The sequence below is a fragment of the Centruroides sculpturatus genome, unplaced genomic scaffold (assembly GCF_000671375.1).
Source record: "Centruroides sculpturatus isolate CEXI.00-Female unplaced genomic scaffold, Cexi_2.0 scaffold1043, whole genome shotgun sequence".
Taxonomy (NCBI): Eukaryota; Metazoa; Arthropoda; class Arachnida; order Scorpiones; family Buthidae; genus Centruroides; species Centruroides sculpturatus.
In genome coordinates, this window is record NW_019385264.1 from 63,620 (window position 1) to 85,556 (window position 21,937).

Sequence of the window (21,937 nt, forward strand, 5' to 3'; positions counted from 1 at the left end):
TGCATGGATATTAACTGTTCTTTTAACCTGAAGAAGACGAAAATAGTTTCGTTGAAAGCGCTTGTTGTTTGTAGCAATAGATGTTGGTTATTAATGCCTAGACGATAATTTTCTCAACTTGCTTATCCAATATCCGGCGTGAAGTCCAATAATAATTTTTCACAGTTAACTACATGTTATTAACTCAAAAAGTTTTTTTTATAAACCTTTTGAATGTGATAGCCTGTTAGTAAATTTCCACATGTTCCTTTTGTTACTCTTATAATATTGAGTCTGTATTCAATTTCTTACTAAATGCTTTTTAACATCTCCTCTGGTACTGTGTTCACAGCAGGAACAATCCTGTTCAGTAATTCTTCTGCACTAGTTACGTTTTGGCGTAAACTTTGTCGTTTATGTAGACTCACAGAAAGAAATCAAAGAAATGATATCAGGGACTTCAGTGGTCATGACACTGATCTCTCTTGACTAATATGACAATTTAGGAAATTCTCATTAAGGAAACCTTGCATCCAGTGTGGGAACTTCCTGCCATGCTGGAAATAAACATTTGCCATATCAGTTGTGGAACAATGAAATTTTGAAGCATAACCAGATAGATGATAGATGTTTGAATTGATCATTGATTTGATGAAGGAAATGCTTGTAACAGTGCTGCCAAGTGTGAAAAAACTTTTTGATTTAACAATGTATAGTTAACTGTTTTACAACATCTGTTATAGTTTTTTCTCTATTGAGTTTCTTAATCAAGTAAATAAATATATTAAATTTTAGTGAATCATGCAATAAAGTCATAATAGTCAAGGTATTCCTGTTCAATAAACATTTTTTTAACTAAAATAACATAATAAAATAATGAAAAATTTTTACAATTTGAATCTTATATAAATAATATAATTATTCACATTACATTTTTTAAAATTAGCAAATATAAAATGATTTTCAAAAATCTTACTTAAAAACAGCAATCTTCCCATAGTTATTTCCTGCAGCCAAATATTTTCCACATGGTGAGAACTCTTGAGCAAATACAGTTGTATAATATTGCTTTAAAATATCCATTAACCTGATGTTTTTCTAAAATTTATTTAAAAATTAAAAATTATTAACTGTCATCAAAATAAACAATTATAAAGTATTTTTACTTCTAACAGTAACTGCTATTTTGAAGAGTAATGAATACAAAATGGATAACAACTGTTCTTTGCATACATCTATATTCCATGGCTACCTATCTCTTCAGAAGCCTTTATATTTAAAAATAAAACTGTCTTTATGCTCTGCTAAACTTTAACATTAATTTTAACAAGTCATCAAAAAAATGTTTGGATAAATTCCTTGGGCTTTCTCCTTAACAGATGACTTTCATAGAAGGGCTAATCACATTGATTACAACAAGCCCAAAGACCAAGTACTTCGAATGCTCGCAGCAATTAAAGGAAACTTGGAGACACTAAAAGAATTGATGGAAATTGTTTTGGGTCTCTTCGACCTATAGTCTGGTGGAAACACCGGGCAGGGTCCCCCTTATCTAAAGGAGGGAGACCTCGCTGACCGATAAAGTGTAAGCAATACTCTCAATGGTAGAGTATTACAGTACAGTACAAGTTCAAGTTCAAGTTCTTTATTGCCGTACAAAGGTACAAGCCCGGTACCGCATAAGCACAAACCGGTTTGAAAACGCATACAACAGTAAAGTTACAGGAATAGAGTACATAACATAGCATAACATTATATTCGATATAAATCAATTATATACAAGGTATGAAATAAAAGACGGGACTGTAGATACGGAGCACTATATACATAACATGATATACAAAGCAGTTTAATTACATACTAGAGATCGCGTAACAAATAAGAATGACTTTATATACAGGACATTGAATTGGAACACAATATACAAGACAAGTACATGTCAAAGGTCAAATACATAATGGAATTGCATAGCAATATGAATAAGTTATAAGTGGTGGTATTTATGTTGCTAGGAGGTGCTAGTTGAGACGTTGAGAGCTGCAAGTTTACAGTATTTGTTGACTAGCTGATTGAAGTAAACGTAAGTGGAATGTTCGTTGATCAACTCGTTGCAACTACAGGGCCAGTCCTTTCCCCGAGAGTTGATTATAATCTTTAAATGTTGCCGCTCAGCATCGAGCATTGGGCAGTTGAAAATATAATGAAGTGCTCCATCCTGAGTGCCACAGAGGGAGCATGTATTGTTCGAGTAGTTGGTAAATCTGTTAAGATAGCAGTGGAAATTACCATGGTTGGTAAAAAATTGCGATGTGGAATGGTTGAGTTTCAACCATTTATAGTTATAAATGTCTGAGATATGCGGGAAGAAGTTATTGGTAATTGATTGACGGTTGTTGTTCCAGTCATTCTGCCAGTTTTCGAGGAGATTGTTCCAAAGGATGTGCTTTAAGGTGGAATTGCTCATATTATTATAACTAGTGGTGAGAGTGAGGTCAGTGGCAGCCTCCTTTGCTAGTTCGTCTGCCCGCTCGTTACCAGGATTACCCTGATGTGCACGAGTCCAGTTCAAGAAATATTCATTGGTGGAATGACGAATAGTGCAATAAATATCAGTAACTAGGTGGTGCGGATGTTTGTGTACAGTACAGGCTGCACACAAAACTATGTCAAAGTAAAAGGGTTGGACTTGAGAGTGAGAAAGGCTGGTCCCCATCAGGTCGTACTGCAAGAGGCCGCACATATAACAGTCTGACTTTGTTGTTCAGTCACCTTAATACCACCAAAGATGACCAACTGCTAATGATTAAAATACAGTCTTAGTACTCTGTAGTGCCATTTGGCAGAGCAGAGGCAGTTGTAAAAATTGTGATACAGAAAATGATCTGCCATTGTTATTTTTAAGAAATTTCATATTTTGAAGCAGTAAAGGTCCCTTCTGAACTATGAGTTCTAATAACCAATTATTAATAATTAGTGGCCAATTAAAAGGATCCCCTATATCTACATCATTTCAATTCAACAAAATTATTATTTTCCAAATTATCCTCACCACAGCTTGATTCACACACTGATGTTTCTTGACACAATTACAAGCAAATTTCAGACTTGTCATTTGATTTTTCATCTTCCATTTCATCATTATTATCTGAAATGAATTCTAAAGTGGCTATTGATGATGTCGGGTCAGCATCACCCAACTTTACGAATTTCAGCATTAATCCTCGTAGTTTTCTGTTTTTCCTTATCATGTTCATTCTTCTGCTTGCAATAATATTCACCAGACTGACATTTTATTCTCCATTTGACACATCTAAACATATCTAGGCCTATAATAGTAATAATTCTTTACTTACATAAACTATATATACGTGTTTTCAAATATGTAAGGGGCTGTCCATAAATTATGTCCATATTTTTCTTGAAATCTTTACTTCCCCCCACTATCCCAGTTTGTACAAGTTTCTGTAACTCCCTCCCTCTTCAAACATCCAACAAATCTCAACCCTCCTCAAAATCTTTATGAATAATAAAATACATAAACTGTATAAAATGTAATGAAATAAAACACCTCCCTCCCTCCCAGATTGAATGGATAGCCCCTAAAAGTCTTGTAATAATCCAAACCTGACTAAAGCATGGGTACTGAAAGTTCATTTATACTAAATTAAAATAAATAAGCACAAAATATCTTATAAGCTGCAAAAATAATTTATTCTATTAACTTTATTAAAGTTGATATTAATAAATATTCTATTTTTTATTAGTGGTGGCTAGTTTTATCAAATCTCTTAAATATTGTATTTAATTCTTCAAAAAAGCCTTTTATGTATAGAAAGGATATAGAAGAAATCCTTATTAATTCAAACTTGGATAGTTTGAAATCCCATTAGTTCATAACTGTACTTTTATCCCACAGGGAATATAGAGGCTTACATGTTAAGGAATTTGGTTAGTTAGAAATATGGCTATTTTGTAATTTGAAATGAAAATTCTGTCCAAACTATCACATGCATATGTTAACTCCTTCATTTAGATGGAAGTGCCTCCATGTTATAAGAGAACAATAGGCCAAAAACAACTCTAATCTGGTCAATATGGCTTTGCTTTTATAACAACACATTTTCAAGTGTTACCTTACACATGGATTACCTTTTTTTCTCTTATCTCATAAAATATGCTAATTTTCAGGATTGAAAGATTGTGCTGCTAGTAGCAGATACAGATACTTGTATGGCTCTAAGCTACTACATTTGAATGACTTACTACTTTTAAGCCCTTTAAAAATAATTTTGACTACATTTCGTGGAATTCTGCTTTACTTTTTATAAAACCTATCTGACCTGTGAGGTTCTCACTAGACATGTGTAGTTTATCTTCATATTTACAGTAATACCTGTTTTTGTTGACTTTGATTATCGTTGATTTTTTTTGCGAAAAATTTGTCTGTTTTTGTTGGTTGCCTTGGATTTTGTTGGCATGCCCATGCAACCTCACTGCTAATTTTACAAAAAGAAAGGGCAACCCACATGTTTTCCTGTTCAGTGTGGCGCTGTTTCTCATTGTGTGAGAATTACCTCCCCTTGCATTTAGCCAAACTCCTCCTCTATGACAGCCAGATGGCCAAGCGGTCAAAGGTGGCAGTCTACTGCTCTGGGTGACCCGGGATCTAATGTGCATGGGTCGAAAAATCCCCAGGAATTTTTTGGGAGTGGTCCATCCGGATATGTCGGGCCCCGTCACTCACCACCCAGCTGCTGCCCCGTTGTAGGCCTGACAGAACCCGTAACGGGCTTGTTAAAAGAGGTCCTCTTAGTGCCCACAGGGTAGAGTTTAAAAAAAGTTCAAATAATTCCATTGTTTCCTTCCCTTTTAGCTTCATCATGGGACCAATGAAAGTTTCCACAGCCAGCAGCCATTTGAATGTCATGTTAAACGTTCATTTATTCTTTACATTAGTCTTTTATACTCATTTTATATTAATTTCTTATTGTTTTCAGTATTAAACACTCTACTTATTCTCTATAACATGTGTTTTTGGTATGAATTTTGGAGTGTCTAGAACGAATTAATTGAATTTGCATTGATTCATATGGAAATAATTGCCTCGGTTTTCGTCAGTTTCAGATTTCACCGATTGTTTTCGGAAGAATTATCAACAAAAACAGAGGTATCACTGTATTATTTTAATTAATTATCAAAAATAGGGTTCTGTATATGTAGCCATATTCCATTTTCTTAATAAATTACATCAATTATGTGGCATTCGGCATATTGTACAGAAATATGTAAATCTCGGATAATTTGAAACTGAATAATTCAAAGTCGCAATTATTTTCTCTCTTGAAATTAAAATAATAAGGATTTCCCGTATATTTTAACTGTATATTTTGTTTTTATTTTTATGCTGTATGAATTCTTTTTTCCATTTTGTCTTTAAAGGTTTTTGGGTAATTATTTATCATCATGTTTTCTTTTAATATTTTTATCTCTCTATTTTTATTTAATAAATTTCTTGTTCTAGTGTTTATATTTTTATATTCCGTATTACCCAACTTCACTGCCTGTAACCGGTGTTTTTCTTCTCCAACATAGAGGACTTTGCAAACGTTTTCGAACCTAATGTGGTTCTTCTTCAGGCACTATGGAATTCCCTATATGAATTCAAATTTCCAGAATTAACCGTTGTTTTGGAAAATTTTTTGAACGTTGTCACGTGTGACCGATGGCATCATTGTAGACTTGCGCATTATCCGTATGTTGTTACTTTAGATTTTTATTGCGGAAGGCTTCCCATGCTGTTGATATCTTCATTTCTTGTTTGAAGTTAATGCAGTGCTTATTCCTGAAGGTGTTAAGGCAAATGTATATGGCCTCTAGCCATCTGAGATGTTCTGTGTGGAACATGGTGTGAATAATTCTGGCTAGAGGGAATAGCTGTATAGTTTCCATATTACATATATTCAAATGAATGTTTCATCAAATCTTTTCTTTTCTCACACTATTTATTTTTTTTTATACATTTTAAAATTGTACACCTTTTACTCTAGTTATATCATTATCTATATTCTCCATTATAAGTTCAGCTAATTTTGGCACTATTACAGACCCCCATACTTATTCCTGATTTCTATGTAAAAAATTTGTCATCTAAGTTACATAAAAGTAACTACTTTTATAAGTAAATTCTATTAAAATCAATTATAAAATCTTTTATTTTTAAATTATTCTCTATCACGGCACGGATTTGGAAGACACGGTATCGACAAGACGGTGCCACCCGTCACACAACATGCAAAACAACCGAGTCGTCGCAGCAAAGTTTCGAGAGCAACTCGTCTCGGCAGTGCCGACCAAAATCGGTCACCAAGCTCGCGCGACTTCCGGATCGAAAGCAGGAATTTAAGGTTTTGATAAAATCGGGCCACAATTACGCAAAGACGTCACCGAAAATTTTGTCAAAAGAATACGAACGTGTGGCACGAGCGGCGGGGGGACATTTGTTGGATGTTGTAATCAATATTTAATTGCAATGTTAAACGATGTAACAATTTTGCCAATTAATGAATAAATAAAACAGTTTTTAAAATTAAATTCTGTTAATTTTGAGACAACCTATAGTTTAATAAAAAAATTTTTTCACAAATTATTTTTTGGACCACGCACTACCAAACACTAGCGGTCAATTGCAGGTTCGTGCCTCGCCAACAGGTCGGTGGCACAAAATTTTAAGTTTTCTTCACACGCACAATCCCTAAACGGAGGCCAATTTTCCCACAGAAAGCCCTCGAAAGGAAGCCAATCCCCTTCGGAAGATGGCCAAAACGTATTACAAGTACTTACGTTCGAGCGACGACTAATTTTAACATATTTTTTTACCATAAATTCTTTTGATTTCCAAACGAAAAAGACTAGCATTCGGTCGAGGTATACTCCGACGAGTTTCGGGGACAACTCGTCAAACGGTTCCACAAACCGACATCACCTAAGCTAGTATCCCGCATCCCCTATTTAATTTTACGGCGCGCTTTTAAACGAATAGATCGGCACAATCAAATTTCGAACCGTAAGATAAAATATATGTATTTGTATATATGTTAATTATTGTTTCTCGGGTTTCTTATAGAGAAGGATGTTTATTTCCGACGGACATTACCCGTACTCAATTCACTAAGCAAAACTGACAAACGAAGAACGAACGTAAGTCGAATAACCAGACAAAAATAAACCGAATGACATATCTCTTTTCCATATAAAGAACAAAGATCAAAATGTTCTCGTATCCTTCGTTTGTATTTACCTGAATCGACGTTTCGGCTTCCGTAAACCAATTTCTCTCTCGACAGAGGGCGCTGTTTTTGTCCGAGTTGCTCGGATTTAAATTATTCTTCTCGAGCCAAATAGAGTCCGAGTGCAAGTTACTCGCGCGCGCCCTGGTGGCAAATATTTACATAACACATAGGAGTTCTCTAAAGAATGCATATGCGTTGTATCTGAGACATTTCGAAATCGATACCTAGTACAGTAAATCGCTTATTGTTTTTTTAATTTGTATTTGAGTTATAATATTAAACACGGGTAAATCAAATGTAAATCGTTGTGTGTTTGGATGTTCTAATACACTAGCAAACACTCAATATGTAACGCCGAAAGTTTCATTTTATGGTTTTCAGGCACGTCCACACCTTAAGGCTTAAACAGAGGCGCCAAATTTGGATAAATTTTGCTAAAAGACAAAAATAACAAATACAAAATTTATTGTTAATTTTTAAAAAATTGACACGAATAATTTTCTAAAAATATCCTTGTAAATTTAGTATCCAAATCAAAAGCAGTTTAGTGGTAACGAGATGGACGAATTCATACAAAATTGCTCGTGTAAGAATTCACGTTGAGAGAGCCATTGGTAGAATTAAAATTTTTTAAATATTGAACTGTAGATTACCCATTTCACTTCTTCCATATGTAGATAAAATAATGTTTGTTTGTGTAGTATTAGTAAATCTGCAGCTACCAATTATAAATGAGTGAAATTTTTTAATTGTGAAAACACTATAAAAACTTGATACTGTTTACACTTAATACTTAAATACTATTTACAATTGAAGGTAAACAATAATTAAAGTAGAACATTTGCATCTTCTCTAATAGTGAATAAAAGAATGTCTCATTTTTTCCACTTCAAGGGTTCAAATGGAGAAGAAACCAAGGACTTTAAACTACAAGGATAGCCAGATCCCGTATATTTGTTTGCCCTATAATGGGCTTGGAGGATAGCCAAATCCTGTATCCCCTATAATGGGCTTGGAGGGCCTCCTAATGCCCACAGAGCAGAAAGAGTTAAGAAAAAAAACACCAAGGTGTGCGTTAGTAGAAAAGCGAGAAGAGGTACGAATAGTATTTTTTATAAATTAAACGAAAACCTTAATAAAAACATTATTAATGTTTGTTGTGCAGCGCACATAATACATAACGCTATTCAAACAGCTGCCCACTTGTTGCCCGTAGATGTCGAAAATATTACTATTAAAATATATTCATATTTCCATACATATACACTGGGCGCGTCGTTTGCCTTAAAGAATTTTGTGAAACTGCAAAAGTTGAATACTGTATCAGAAAATACTTGGGCGCTGGTTAGCTCTTTTGTCAGTTGTTGAACGAATTTTGAAAATATAAATGTTCTAGAATTTTACAAGTGATTTTTGAAAGAGAATCTTCAAAACTTTCGCTAGAGTTTTTATACAATCAAGCAGCTCTTTTTCAAAATGCTGTATAATTTATTGAAGGTGACAAAATTTGGGTAATCGAAGTAGCGAACCAAGTTAAAAATTTAAAATTTCAGTGTCAAGAGCGGTTAGAAAATAATTTTCTTCCCTTAGTATAAGTCAGTTAGAAGAACAAAGTGCAATAAATTGCGCAGATTTCACAAAAAATTCTATAGTAACTGCTTAGATTATTTAGAAGAGTGGACGGTACATTACAATGATATTGAACATTTTCATTGGGTTATATTAAAACAAGAACCTAATTGGGAAGATGAACAATAATCATTCGATTACATTAGTCAACATTTTCCAGACATTAAAAAGATCATTTTCGGAATTATTACAGAGTAATCCTTATTAAAAAATTATATTGATAAGGGAAAGGTTAAATCTTGGAAATGGGCAAAAATCTCAACAAACAAATGGTTAGAAATATTTCATTTTGAAACAAATTACAGTATGTTCCATACAATAATGCAATGTTTTTCAACCTGTGGGTCGCGGGTGAAAGAAAAAGACACGTGTTTGTAGGTCCTACACTACAATAAAAACAACTAGAACTTCAGTGAGAAGGCTGTGCCTGTTTATTTTACAGTACAATTGGTTTTTCGATTGATATTTAAAGAAAACTAGAATTTCAGTGAGAAGCCTGTGCCTGTTTATTTTACAGTACAATTGGTTTTTCGATTGATATTTAAGGAAAGAAAATTAAATGCGTAGTTTTTAAAATCACTGATATAGTTTTAATATGCCCTGGGGGGTCGCCAGAATTTTTTAACTTTTAAAGAAGGCGCGTTCAAGAAGGTTGAAAAAACACTGCAATAATGCATTAAAAATTGAGGAATACGCGCTGTCCTCCCCAGTAACTAATGCCGCGACTGAACACGTTTTTCCTACAGTAAATAAAGTGTGGACATCTGATAAATCACAATTAAATGTTGAGACTTTGAAAATCATATTATGTGTGAAATATAATTTAACAAGTACTTGCGAAAAATTTCATGACATTTTAAACAACGACAACAATCTACTAAAAGAAACTTAATTCAACTGAGAAATATGCGAAAGAACAGCATTTTTTTAAAGATTTATAATCTATACTAATACTAGCTGCAAGTACCCGCTTCGCTAGGTTTTTATTTGTTCGTACATTTATATATAATATAGTTTTATATATATATAAGACTGTTTCTCTTCCACTACGTAATCTTTGTTTGATTCGATGTGTTTTCCTATAATTTTCAAGTTGCTCTTCTGTCTGATTATTTCTGTTTCGTTGATATTTTTCTCGTAGCAATGTTATATGTACTGTACTTTCTTCCGCGGTTTCATTTCTCCGCGCCATCTTTTGCCTTAGATATGATTCGAGACCGCAAAAATTCTTTCTTATTCTTTGGCATTGTTTTGTATATTTTTACTTTTCACACTTCACTATTCACTTTTCACTTTCTACTTTTATCTGTTATTCGTACACTTTTACTTATGAAAAATCAGCTGAGGAATGTGCGTCACACGTCTCCAAACCCATCCTCACCTACAGTACTCACACATAACGGTCCTCGACTATTCCAAAACATTTAAGATTAAGATTACATTATAGCAAATCTTACCCGTTTTCACAGAATGCAAGAATTAGGTGCCCCGTTTCCAGACTAATTAGAGAATTTTTACATGAGTCTAAGAATATGTTCGATTTCCCGCAAAAACGCAAAAAACCGCATCTGCGCCTGTAAATCTTGCACGTCGCTTTCTCTTAACACTTCAATTGTTACTTAACCACTTGAATCGTTAACACTTCCCTTGCGGGGAAGTGTTAACAACCTCTCCCCGCGGGGGAAATTTCGAAAAATCCCTTCTTAGTGTACGTTCTCATGCACCATAACTGTGTACCAAATTTCAACCTTCAACTCCTAAGACTTACTGTAAAGAACTCTGCTTCTATTTATACTATTATAGATGCGGTTTTTTTGCGTTTTTGATTGCGTTTTAATAGGGTACGTCAAAAGAATGTACACCAAGAAGAGATTTTTCGAAAAATTTATACATTTATAATAGATACATTTTGAGCCACAACAACGCGTTGCGGGGTCTGCTAGTATTAAATAAAATCAGTAGGTATTTGGCAAACAGTCTCCAATTTTAACAGTTTTCTTTCGGTTACATATGATGGAAACCAATTGTACAGTACATAATACCGCATGCAATATACCGATTTTCTATAATTTAAATTATTCAAATATATTAAGCCTTTACCGATAACAATGACCGATAATATATTATACTTTAAAGTGTAATATATCTTATACATAATCCTACAGATAACATAACTATACATGTCGTACAAGTTAATGACCAATCTTAAAAGATAAATCTATTAAATAGGACAATATTCCTCAATATGATTTATAATTTTGCTGTCATTCAATCTTAACCGCTAACAAACGATTCGTAATTCATTAATTACACCGAAAAGTTCTTCGTAAGTAACGTCTAATATAAGGTGACCAGATTTTAACATTGATGAAGCGGGACAAAATTGACGGTGGGGAAGTGGTTGTCTTCTAAAAATTCTTCTAGAGCAACAAAATTTTATCATCAAAGAACGCAAAAATTGTCTCTATTAGGGGAAGGGAGGGCAAGATGGAAGGGGTGGACAAGATGGAAACTACCCACCCATCCCGAACCACGTGACGAAGCACCCGAATCTCCATGTACACAGAGACACCCGGATATCTTGTATTTACGAACGGCGACTCAGACCGGTTGATGCCACCAAGTGACGTGTGCAAGTATTTCATATTTCGCAGCAGATTATTACGCAGTCATTGGACTTTTGCAGTGTTATTATTTATATCTAGAAGGTAAGTATTACTATTTTGTTTTTATACAAAGTACCTATTAGGGATAGATTAAATGAATTGATATTTAAAGAGGAAAAAAATTCAAGGATTTTTAAAGCGTTGATATTATTATTGGCAATGGGCATTTGGGCAAGATGGAAAATTGCATTTTAGGGCAAGATGGAATAGTTTTTATGTTTCCCGCACGCAATTATTTTGATTTCTGTTTTCAATTTATCTAACTAATTGAGAATGTAATTATTTTTAGATGGTGAACAAGTATATAAGAAAAGAGCAACACTCTTTTTGGACTGAAGAAACTGCAGATGGCGATGGATGAAGATTTTGTATATTATGTGGAAAACCATATGTGGAACCGCTCACAGAGGACTTGGTACAGTGTCCAGTGTGTTGTGGTTGGGCACATGAACTATATACAAACACAAAAAATGGATGTTTTACATGAATCAACTGTAAAATGTAGGGATATCTTATGTATTCCATCTTGCCTTCAGAGTGAGGGCAAGATGGAATTTTTGACGTTTTTACTTCATGATTCCTAACAGATTTTATACTTAATATTAATTATTTTTAATTACACAATTTTTTAACCATCTAAGATCTCTGTCGAGTCTGATTAAAAGAAAAAATCTATATTATGTTATTTTATGTTTTTTTACATCACAAAGTTAAACCTTCCATCCTGCCCTCCCTTCCCCTATAAATGTATAGCTATTCCCCGTGGGGGATTTTTCGAAAAATTTCTTCTTAGTGTACATTCTCTCGACGTATTAAAACGCAATCAAAAACGCAAAAAACCGCATCTAAAATAGTATAAATAGAAGCAGAGTTCTTTACCGTAAGCCTTAATCCTAACCATCTTCCCACAGTGGGGGAATTTCGACACGTATATTATATAAAAACATGTGCGTATTCGAATGCAGCGTTGTGTGAAAATTTCAAAGGAATCGGTAGGAACTAACAAATATTACATTTTTATTTATATAAATAGATAGAAGATGATCCGCTTTAGTTCATTTTCATAGAAAAGCAAACTTAGGGCGTCGTACTCGTAGCGCCATCTGTTGGACATAAAAGCCTTAACCTAGATGATATCTTTTAATTTATGTGAATGTTTAACGGAATAATATACAGCCTATGTCCAACCCGAAGTTCCATTTTAAATATTGGTGAAAGAATTTTTGAAATCGGATGAGTAGTTTCGGAGATTACCCCCTACATCCAAACTTACTTACTTACTTACAAACACTACGTCTTTATAATATTAGTATAGAAATATTTCAATGGCTTTTTTGATTTATGGACGACATTATAAGTTATGTTGCATTACTTATGGAGATCGCTTAAAATTCAGTATACTAGTGAATACAGTAATATAAATTTCAAATTGAAATGTTTATGAAAATACATTAGGAACTGTTTCAAAAATCGATTACGCTTTATATAAAATTAATTATTAGAAACTACACAACCGATAAAAATTAAGTGAAAACTTAAATCTCGGCATTATATTGAATGAAACATTACACTGTATGAATGTATCGAAGTGGTTAGCATAAGGTGACCAGACGTCCCGGATTGTGCGGGACTGTCCCGCATTTGGTCATGTAACATTTTCAACATGTTTGCAAGTCGTCAAGAGCACAAAGTTGTCGTTTTCTTTTACTACTAGTAGTCTGGGACGCCCCTAATGAATGTTCTAGCAGCAACGGTGTCATTCCGTGGTATAAATAATAAATTCATATTAATAATTCAATAATAAATTGCTATTGCAATAATAATATACTGAATTTATTGTTAATTTAAATAATATCTAGGGGCGCCGCTAGTGGCCGTTCTAGGCATACCGTGACAGATATACAAACAGCGTCATCAATGGCTTTTATATGTATATAGATAATAGGCGTGACAAGTTTGTGCTAAAGTTGTCACGTCATGTTGAATAGAAATGTTTAGAGACGTATAAAATTTGAATTGATAATGACAGTTAACTAAACAAACTGAAGATTATTTTATTTATATTATATTTAATGAATGTGCAACAGAGGGTATGTATAAATTTTTAATATTAATTAATTAATTTTTTGCTTTATTCTAAATAAATAAATAAAAACTAATTTTAGATAGCCATATCGAAGAAGCGAGCTTGTACATTTACAGAAAATATATTTTTTTATCATTATATAAAAATATAAAAAAATATAATTTTATATTTTTTATCAAACGAGCTTGTACGTTTACAACTGAATTCTCTTACATGGTGCTGTTTGCAATAGCGAATTTTCCATATCTTCCAGAGGTAAGACTCGCATCACTCGAAAAACATAAAGCTTCAACAAAATTAGGTAATTTTTTTCCATCTAAAGAAAAAGAATTAGCAATTGCCGAGGCAGTCTTTGTATATCCAAACTTATTTGTATACATTATTCGAGCCAATGTTTACTCGCGCTCGCACAAAAACTGAAGCGATTGTAAAAAATGTATTTGTTCCTTATACAATATTTACAGATGCATCAAAATATAAAGATATTAAACTATTTCCAGCATTAATTCGTTTTTTTTATCACAAACTAGGGATACAAATAAAGCTTTTAGATTTTGTATCTCTTCCAGGAGAAAATTCCGAAATAATTGTCAATTCACTCATTGAAATAATTAAGAAAAACGATTTAGAAAAGAAAGTTGTAGCACTTTTAGCCGATAATGCAAATACAAATTTTGGTGGTCTTATTAGAAGAGGAACAAATAATGTGTACAATAGGCTAAAAGCACATCTCCAGAAGCCAATTTTTGGTGTAGGATGTGCTGCGCATATAGTACACAAGCAGTCAGTAGCGGATCAACTTCCAATTGACATTGAGTGCATCGTAATTAAAATTTACGGTCATTTTCGTATATTTACAATAAAAGTAGAATTATTAAAAGAATTCTGTGAAGATTCAGAGGTAAAATACAAGCGCTTGCTTGGATACAGCAGTACTAGATGTTTGGCATTGATTCCTGCAATTGAAAGAATTTTAAAACTATTCCCCTTTAAAATCATATTTCTTGTCCATTAACAACTGTCCAAGAATTTTGAAAACATTTTTCGAAGATGATACCTCAGAAGCATGGTGCATTTTATGCATAGTCAGGCAGCACTGTTTCATAGTACCGTGACAAATATTGAAGGGGATAAAAATACTATTATGGATATTGTTACAGAACTAGACAATTTAAAATTGAAATTAAAAGAAAGATTGGATATGCAGTACCTATCACTCTCTGTACGCGCACTCACATAAGAAATTTAGAAGCAAATGAGTGCTCCACCAAACAGATTTCTTCAAAGCCAATGCCACTAATTTTAATAATAAATGTATCCAGTACTTAAAACTCCGCTTATCACAATTTGAACACATTGATTATTTTTTAAGTGGGCCAATCTTAAAATCGGGGATAATGTGCAAAAAAGTTTTGAATACATTGAAAAATTTGATGATAAAATGGAATTATTCGATTCTGATAAGGAAGAAAGGGAACGTTTCATATGTAAAAATGTATGTTGATCATACAAAATTAAGTACTTGGAATGACCAAAAAATTCCAACTGATAAAAGGTGGATCGAAATATTTAATTAATTCAATATGAACAACATACCGTTCAGCAATATTAAAAAAATTATTGAATTTACATTACGCTTGCCTGGCACTAACGCTTGGACGGAAAGAGTTTTTTCCAGCTGTAAACCAATTTTGGACTGCAGAGAAAAGGCAACTGAGCGTAGAAACTTTAAAGACTATTACGAGTGAAGTGCAATTTTTCCAATTCCTGCGAAAAATTTTATAACAATATATCAAATAATGATGATTTATTGAAAAAAAATTCACTCTGCCGGAAAATATTAATAAAAAATACATATTAATAATTATTTTTGACTATTGTTAAGTTGTGTATTGGTTTTTTCTATAAAGAGTTATTTTTAAGTTTATTTATGCATTTATATATTTTTATACTAAATTATTTATTAATGAATTAATTATTATTATATTTGTACGTCGGAGGTCCACCCCATTTTTAGCTCCCGCATTTCAACTTAACATATCTGGTCACTTTAGGTTAGCATCAACAACTGCGTTCAAATAAAAGAAAAATAACGAAAGGGTGTATGCCTTTTTACGTCAATACTTTTTAATGATTTTAAAAGGCCAACTAATTATAAAGTTAGCAGATATTTAGGTTACAGTTACAGTGTTGTCGGTTATCTGTGGGTCAATGAAGGTTCGAGGAAAGAACCATCAAAGTCCACCGTTATGCGTTTGTAAACCGAACAGTGGCGTGCGAAGCGGTGGATGCGCCGCTTCCCTCGTATTTTCTAAAAAATAAATACACATTAATTCTAATTATACGAAAATAATCGCGCAATATTTTATTATAACCGCATTACGTATCTTATTACAAATTACTATACTACGCGTGAAAAAAAAGATAAGATTGTTATTGTACATTCGAATATTAGTGACGGAGTGGGAGCGCCGTATCGTTGGCATCCAAAAAGCCGGATTCGCGCACGCGCTTTACGGAGCACCGACCTGGCCCGGTTTAGCCGGCGGAAGCCCGGGACCTCGGGTGGACGCTACGCGTATACCGCATCCGATTCTATCCGGGACCGGTTCCGGGCCGTTAGCCGCTCGCCCGATTACGCCAATCGCGAGTAGATTTATAACTTAACCCGACCGATAAGAATTTACTGCTGTGTTTTTACCATAGTTTTCTGTACAGTTGACGGCAGTTTTAAAAAATCCGTTAAAATATTTGATATTTTTATTCCGCTCTCCGATTTTATATTACTCGCGGATTTCCATGTTAAACCGGCGATATTGCGATTTCGTACGTCACATCTTTAAGGGGACGTAGAAAAAAACGTGTACAATTCTTGCATAATGTTAAAAAATTAACTGTTACTTTGACAGCGTCATTTACAACTAAATTTAATGAATGAGAATCTCTCTCATTCGTTGAATTTAGTTGTAGTAACTTTTTTGTACCTCCTGCGAGATGCACGCGGTACAGAAAAAGCTCTAGAATTTATTTTTCTTAAATTTACGATTTACGTATCCGTTGTCGTAAAAATTTGTCTTTCCACTTTTTTCCCGAGACTACGAATATTCGAGTACAAAGTAACGGTTTCGACTTATTTCTACTTAAGAAGTAGTTAAATAATTAAGCGATTAGGGAATTGGGGACGTAAATAAAACCCCGACGAAAGAGCGAAATTTTACTTAAACAAAAGCTTAACCGAGTACACTGTGGACTGATTTCTTCGTAATATTAGACGTAATAAAGACAGAAATTTTTCCACTTTGACGAGAGTGACCGAAAAGTTGTAAATTTTGAAAATTTCCGTGAACCCTGGTCCTGAAACGAATTAGTTAGAAAACAAACGACGGACAATCTATTAAGTTTAACGTATTTAGATTTTTACAGCTATGTCGAGAAACGTTTAAAGTGTACAACAACCCTGTTCCGTCCTTCGAGATATACTAGTATGCGACAAAAGAGGCATTTGACATTGTCCGGTATCGGCACCCTGGGGATTTGGCAAGTATGCACGCACCGCACACGTACCAAGACCGTCTCTGATTCCATCCACGAGCCACGGGTAGGGAGCAATTTTTAACTAAGTGGATCGTTTTAATATTTAAAAAGTAAAGAATATTTTATGTACGTTTCTTTACAAAACTATATTTAATTATAATTTTCTTTAAAAGTATATTCATACAATTGAATATTTTGTACCAAGTATGTATATCCATAGCACATTTTATACCGAGTAAGTTTTTTATGATTTTATTTTTAATTTTAGCCCTTATATCCAGTGCCGTAACTAGGGTGGTGCCAAGGCACAGGGCGCAGACCCTAGGGGGTGCAGAAATGACCTGGACCAAGTTTTGGGTCTAAGTTACAGAAGCTCGCACCGGGTGCATAAAAGGCTAGTTACGGCGATATTGAAAATTTATTTTAAAAAAAGTTTTGGCTCGAGACCGTATAATGAAAAAGAAAACATTATTAAAAGAGAAAGGCCAATGCCTAAGTTAAATATAAACCTTTCAACAANGAATACAGACTCAATATTATAAGAGTAACAAAAGGAACATGTGGAAATTTACTAACAGGCTATCACATTCAAAAGGTTTATAAAAAAAACTTTTTGAGTTAATAACATGTAGTTAACTGTGAAAAATTATTATTGGACTTCACGCCGGATATTGGATAAGCAAGTTGAGAAAATTATCGTCTAGGCATTAATAACCAACATCTATTGCTACAAACAACAAGCGCTTTCAACGAAACTATTTTCGTCTTCTTCAGGTTAAAAGAACAGTTAATATCCATGCAACACCCCCACGCTGGATGTGCCTTCCTTGTGGGTCAACAGATTAAAACAACGTCGCTAGCTCCGCATTCTCGCAAAATAATCTATTGCTCATGCGCGTCGGCACCGAGCGCGCATCTTTTAAATTCTCCGTTTTAGTTCTATTTCGATTTTATTCCAATGCTGGTTTGCCGTTGCTGTAATTTGAATTTGAAGGATATTAACTGTTCTTTTAACCTGAAGAAGACGAAAATAGTTTCGTTGAAAGCGCTTGTTGTTTGTAGCAATAGATGTTGGTTATTAATGCCTAGACGATAATTTTCTCAACTTGCTTATCCAATATCCGGCGTGAAGTCCAATAATAATTTTTCACAGTTAACTACATGTTATTAACTCAAAAAGTTTTTTTTATAAACCTTTTGAATGTGATAGCCTGTTAGTAAATTTCCACATGTTCCTTTTGTTACTCTTATAATATTGAGTCTGTATTCAATTTCTTACTAAATGCTTTTTAACATCTCCTCTGGTACTGTGTTCACAGCAGGAACAATCCTGTTCAGTAATTCTTCTGCACTAGTTACGTTTTGGCGTAAACTTTGTCGTTTATGTAGACTCACAGAAAGAAATCAAAGAAATGATATCAGGGACTTCAGTGGTCATGACACTGATCTCTCTTGACTAATATGACAATTTAGGAAATTCTCATTAAGGAAACCTTGCATCCAGTGTGGGAACTTCCTGCCATGCTGGAAATAAACATTTGCCATATCAGTTGTGGAACAATGAAATTTTGAAGCATAACCAGATAGATGATAGATGTTTGAATTGATCATTGATTTGATGAAGGAAATGCTTGTAACAGTGCTGCCAAGTGTGAAAAAACTTTTTGATTTAACAATGTATAGTTAACTGTTTTACAACATCTGTTATAGTTTTTTCTCTATTGAGTTTCTTAATCAAGTAAATAAATATATTAAATTTTAGTGAATCATGCAATAAAGTCATAATAGTCAAGGTATTCCTGTTCAATAAACATTTTTTTAACTAAAATAACATAATAAAATAATGAAAAATTTTTACAATTTGAATCTTATATAAATAATATAATTATTCACATTACATTTTTTAAAATTAGCAAATATAAAATGATTTTCAAAAATCTTACTTAAAAACAGCAATCTTCCCATAGTTATTTCCTGCAGCCAAATATTTTCCACATGGTGAGAACTCTTGAGCAAATACAGTTGTATAATATTGCTTTAAAATATCCATTAACCTGATGTTTTTCTAAAATTTATTTAAAAATTAAAAATTATTAACTGTCATCAAAATAAACAATTATAAAGTATTTTTACTTCTAACAGTAACTGCTATTTTGAAGAGTAATGAATACAAAATGGATAACAACTGTTCTTTGCATACATCTATATTCCATGGCTACCTATCTCTTCAGAAGCCTTTATATTTAAAAATAAAACTGTCTTTATGCTCTGCTAAACTTTAACATTAATTTTAACAAGTCATCAAAAAAATGTTTGGATAAATTCCTTGGGCTTTCTCCTTAACAGATGACTTTCATAGAAGGGCTAATCACATTGATTACAACAAGCCCAAAGACCAAGTACTTCGAATGCTCGCAGCAATTAAAGGAAACTTGGAGACACTAAAAGAATTGATGGAAATTGTTTTGGGTCTCTTCGACCTATAGTCTGGTGGAAACACCGGGCAGGGTCCCCCTTATCTAAAGGAGGGAGACCTCGCTGACCGATAAAGTGTAAGCAATACTCTCAATGGTAGAGTATTACAGTACAGTACAAGTTCAAGTTCAAGTTCTTTATTGCCGTACAAAGGTACAAGCCCGGTACCGCATAAGCACAAACCGGTTTGAAAACGCATACAACAGTAAAGTTACAGGAATAGAGTACATAACATAGCATAACATTATATTCGATATAAATCAATTATATACAAGGTATGAAATAAAAGACGGGACTGTAGATACGGAGCACTATATACATAACATGATATACAAAGCAGTTTAATTACATACTACAAATCGCGTAACAAATAAGAATGACTTTATATACAGGACATTGAATTGGAACACAATATACAAGACAAGTACATGTCAAAGGTCAAATACATAATGGAATTGCATAGCAATATAAATAAGTTATAAGTGGTGGTATTTATGTTGCTAGGAGGTGCTAGTTGAGACGTTGAGAGCTGCAAGTTTACAGTATTTGTTGACTAGCTGATTGAAGTAAACGTAAGTGGAATGTTCGTTGATCAACTCGTTGCAACTACAGGGCCAGTCCTTTCCCCGAGAGTTGATTATAATCTTTAAATGTTGCCGCTCAGCATCGAGCATTGGGCAGTTGAAAATATAATGAAGTGCTCCATCCTGAGTGCCACAGAGGGAGCATGTATTGTTCAAGTAGTTGGTAAATCTGTTAAGATAGCAGTGGAAATTACCATGGTTGGTAAAAAATTGCGATGTGGAATGGTTGAGTTTCAACCATTTATAGTTATAAATGTCCGAGATATGCGGGAAGAAGTTATTGGTAATTGATTGACGGTTGTTGTTCCAGTCATTCTGCCAGTTTTCCAGGAGATTGTTCCAAAGGATGTGCTTTAAGGTGGAATTGCTCATATTATTATAACTAGTGGTGAGAGTGAGGTCAGTGGCGGCCTCCTTTGCTAGTTCGTCTGCCCGCTCGTTACCAGGATTACCCTGATGTGCATGAGTCCAGTTCAAGAAATATTCATTGGTGGAATGACGAATAGTGCAATAAATATCAGTAACTAGGTGGTGCGGATGTTTGTGTACAGTACAGGCTGCACACAAAACTATGTCAAAGTAAAAGGGTTGGACTTGAGAGTGAGAAAGGCTGGTCCCCATCAGGTCGTACTGCAAGAGGCCGCACATATAACAGTCTGACTTTGTTGTTCAGTCACCTTAATACCACCAAAGATGACCAACTGCTAATGATTAAAATACAGTCTTAGTACTCTGTAGTGCCATTTGGCAGAGCAGAGGCAGTTGTAAAAATTGTGATACAGAAAATGATCTGCCATTGTTATTTTTAAGAAATTTCATATTTTGAAGCAGTAAAGGTCCCTTCTGAACTATGAGTTCTAATAACCAATTATTAATAATTAGTGGCCAATTAAAAGGATCCCCTATATCTACATCATTTCAATTCAACAAAATTATTATTTTCCAAATTATCCTCACCACAGCTTGATTCACACACTGATGTTTCTTGACACAATTACAAGCAAATTTCAGACTTGTCATTTGATTTTTCATCTTCCATTTCATCATTATTATCTGAAATGAATTCTAAAGTGGCTATTGATGATGTCGGGTCAGCATCACCCAACTTTACGAATTTCAGCATTAATCCTCGTAGTTTTCTGTTTTTCCTTATCATGTTCATTCTTCTGCTTGCAATAATATTCACCAGACTGACATTTTATTCTCCATTTGACACATCTAAACATATCTAGGCCTATAATAGTAATAATTCTTTACTTACATAAACTATATATACGTGTTTTCAAATATGTAAGGGGCTGTCCATAAATTATGTCCATATTTTTCTTGAAATCTTTACTTCCCCCCACTATCCCAGTTTGTACAAGTTTCTGTAACTCCCTCCCTCTTCAAACATCCAACAAATCTCAACCCTCCTCAAAATCTTTATGAATAATAAAATACATAAACTGTATAAAATGTAATGAAATAAAACACCTCCCTCCCTCCCAGATTGAATGGATAGCCCCTAAAAGTCTTGTAATAATCCAAACCTGACTAAAGCATGGGTACTGAAAGTTCATTTATACTAAATTAAAATAAATAAGCACAAAATATCTTATAAGCTGCAAAAATAATTTATTCTATTAACTTTATTAAAGTTGATATTAATAAATATTCTATTTTTTATTAGTGGTGGCTAGTTTTATCAAATCT

General features: G+C 33.7%; 1 protein-coding gene across 1 annotated transcript in view; it reads right to left on the reverse strand.

Moving 5' to 3' along the window:
* The window catches only part of LOC111636858 (THO complex subunit 6 homolog), a 35,474-nt gene extending 28,086 nt beyond the window's left edge, over positions 1-7,388 (reverse strand). Inside the window, exons 1-2 of the mRNA XM_023382248.1 lie at positions 7,277-7,388; positions 956-1,077 (exon numbers count right to left, since the gene is read on the reverse strand). Coding sequence (XP_023238016.1) covers positions 956-1,062 — 107 coding nt within the window. The 5' untranslated portion in view covers positions 1,063-1,077; positions 7,277-7,388. The remainder of the gene's footprint in view (positions 1-955; positions 1,078-7,276) is intronic.
* Between the last annotated feature and the right edge of the window lie 14,549 nt (positions 7,389-21,937).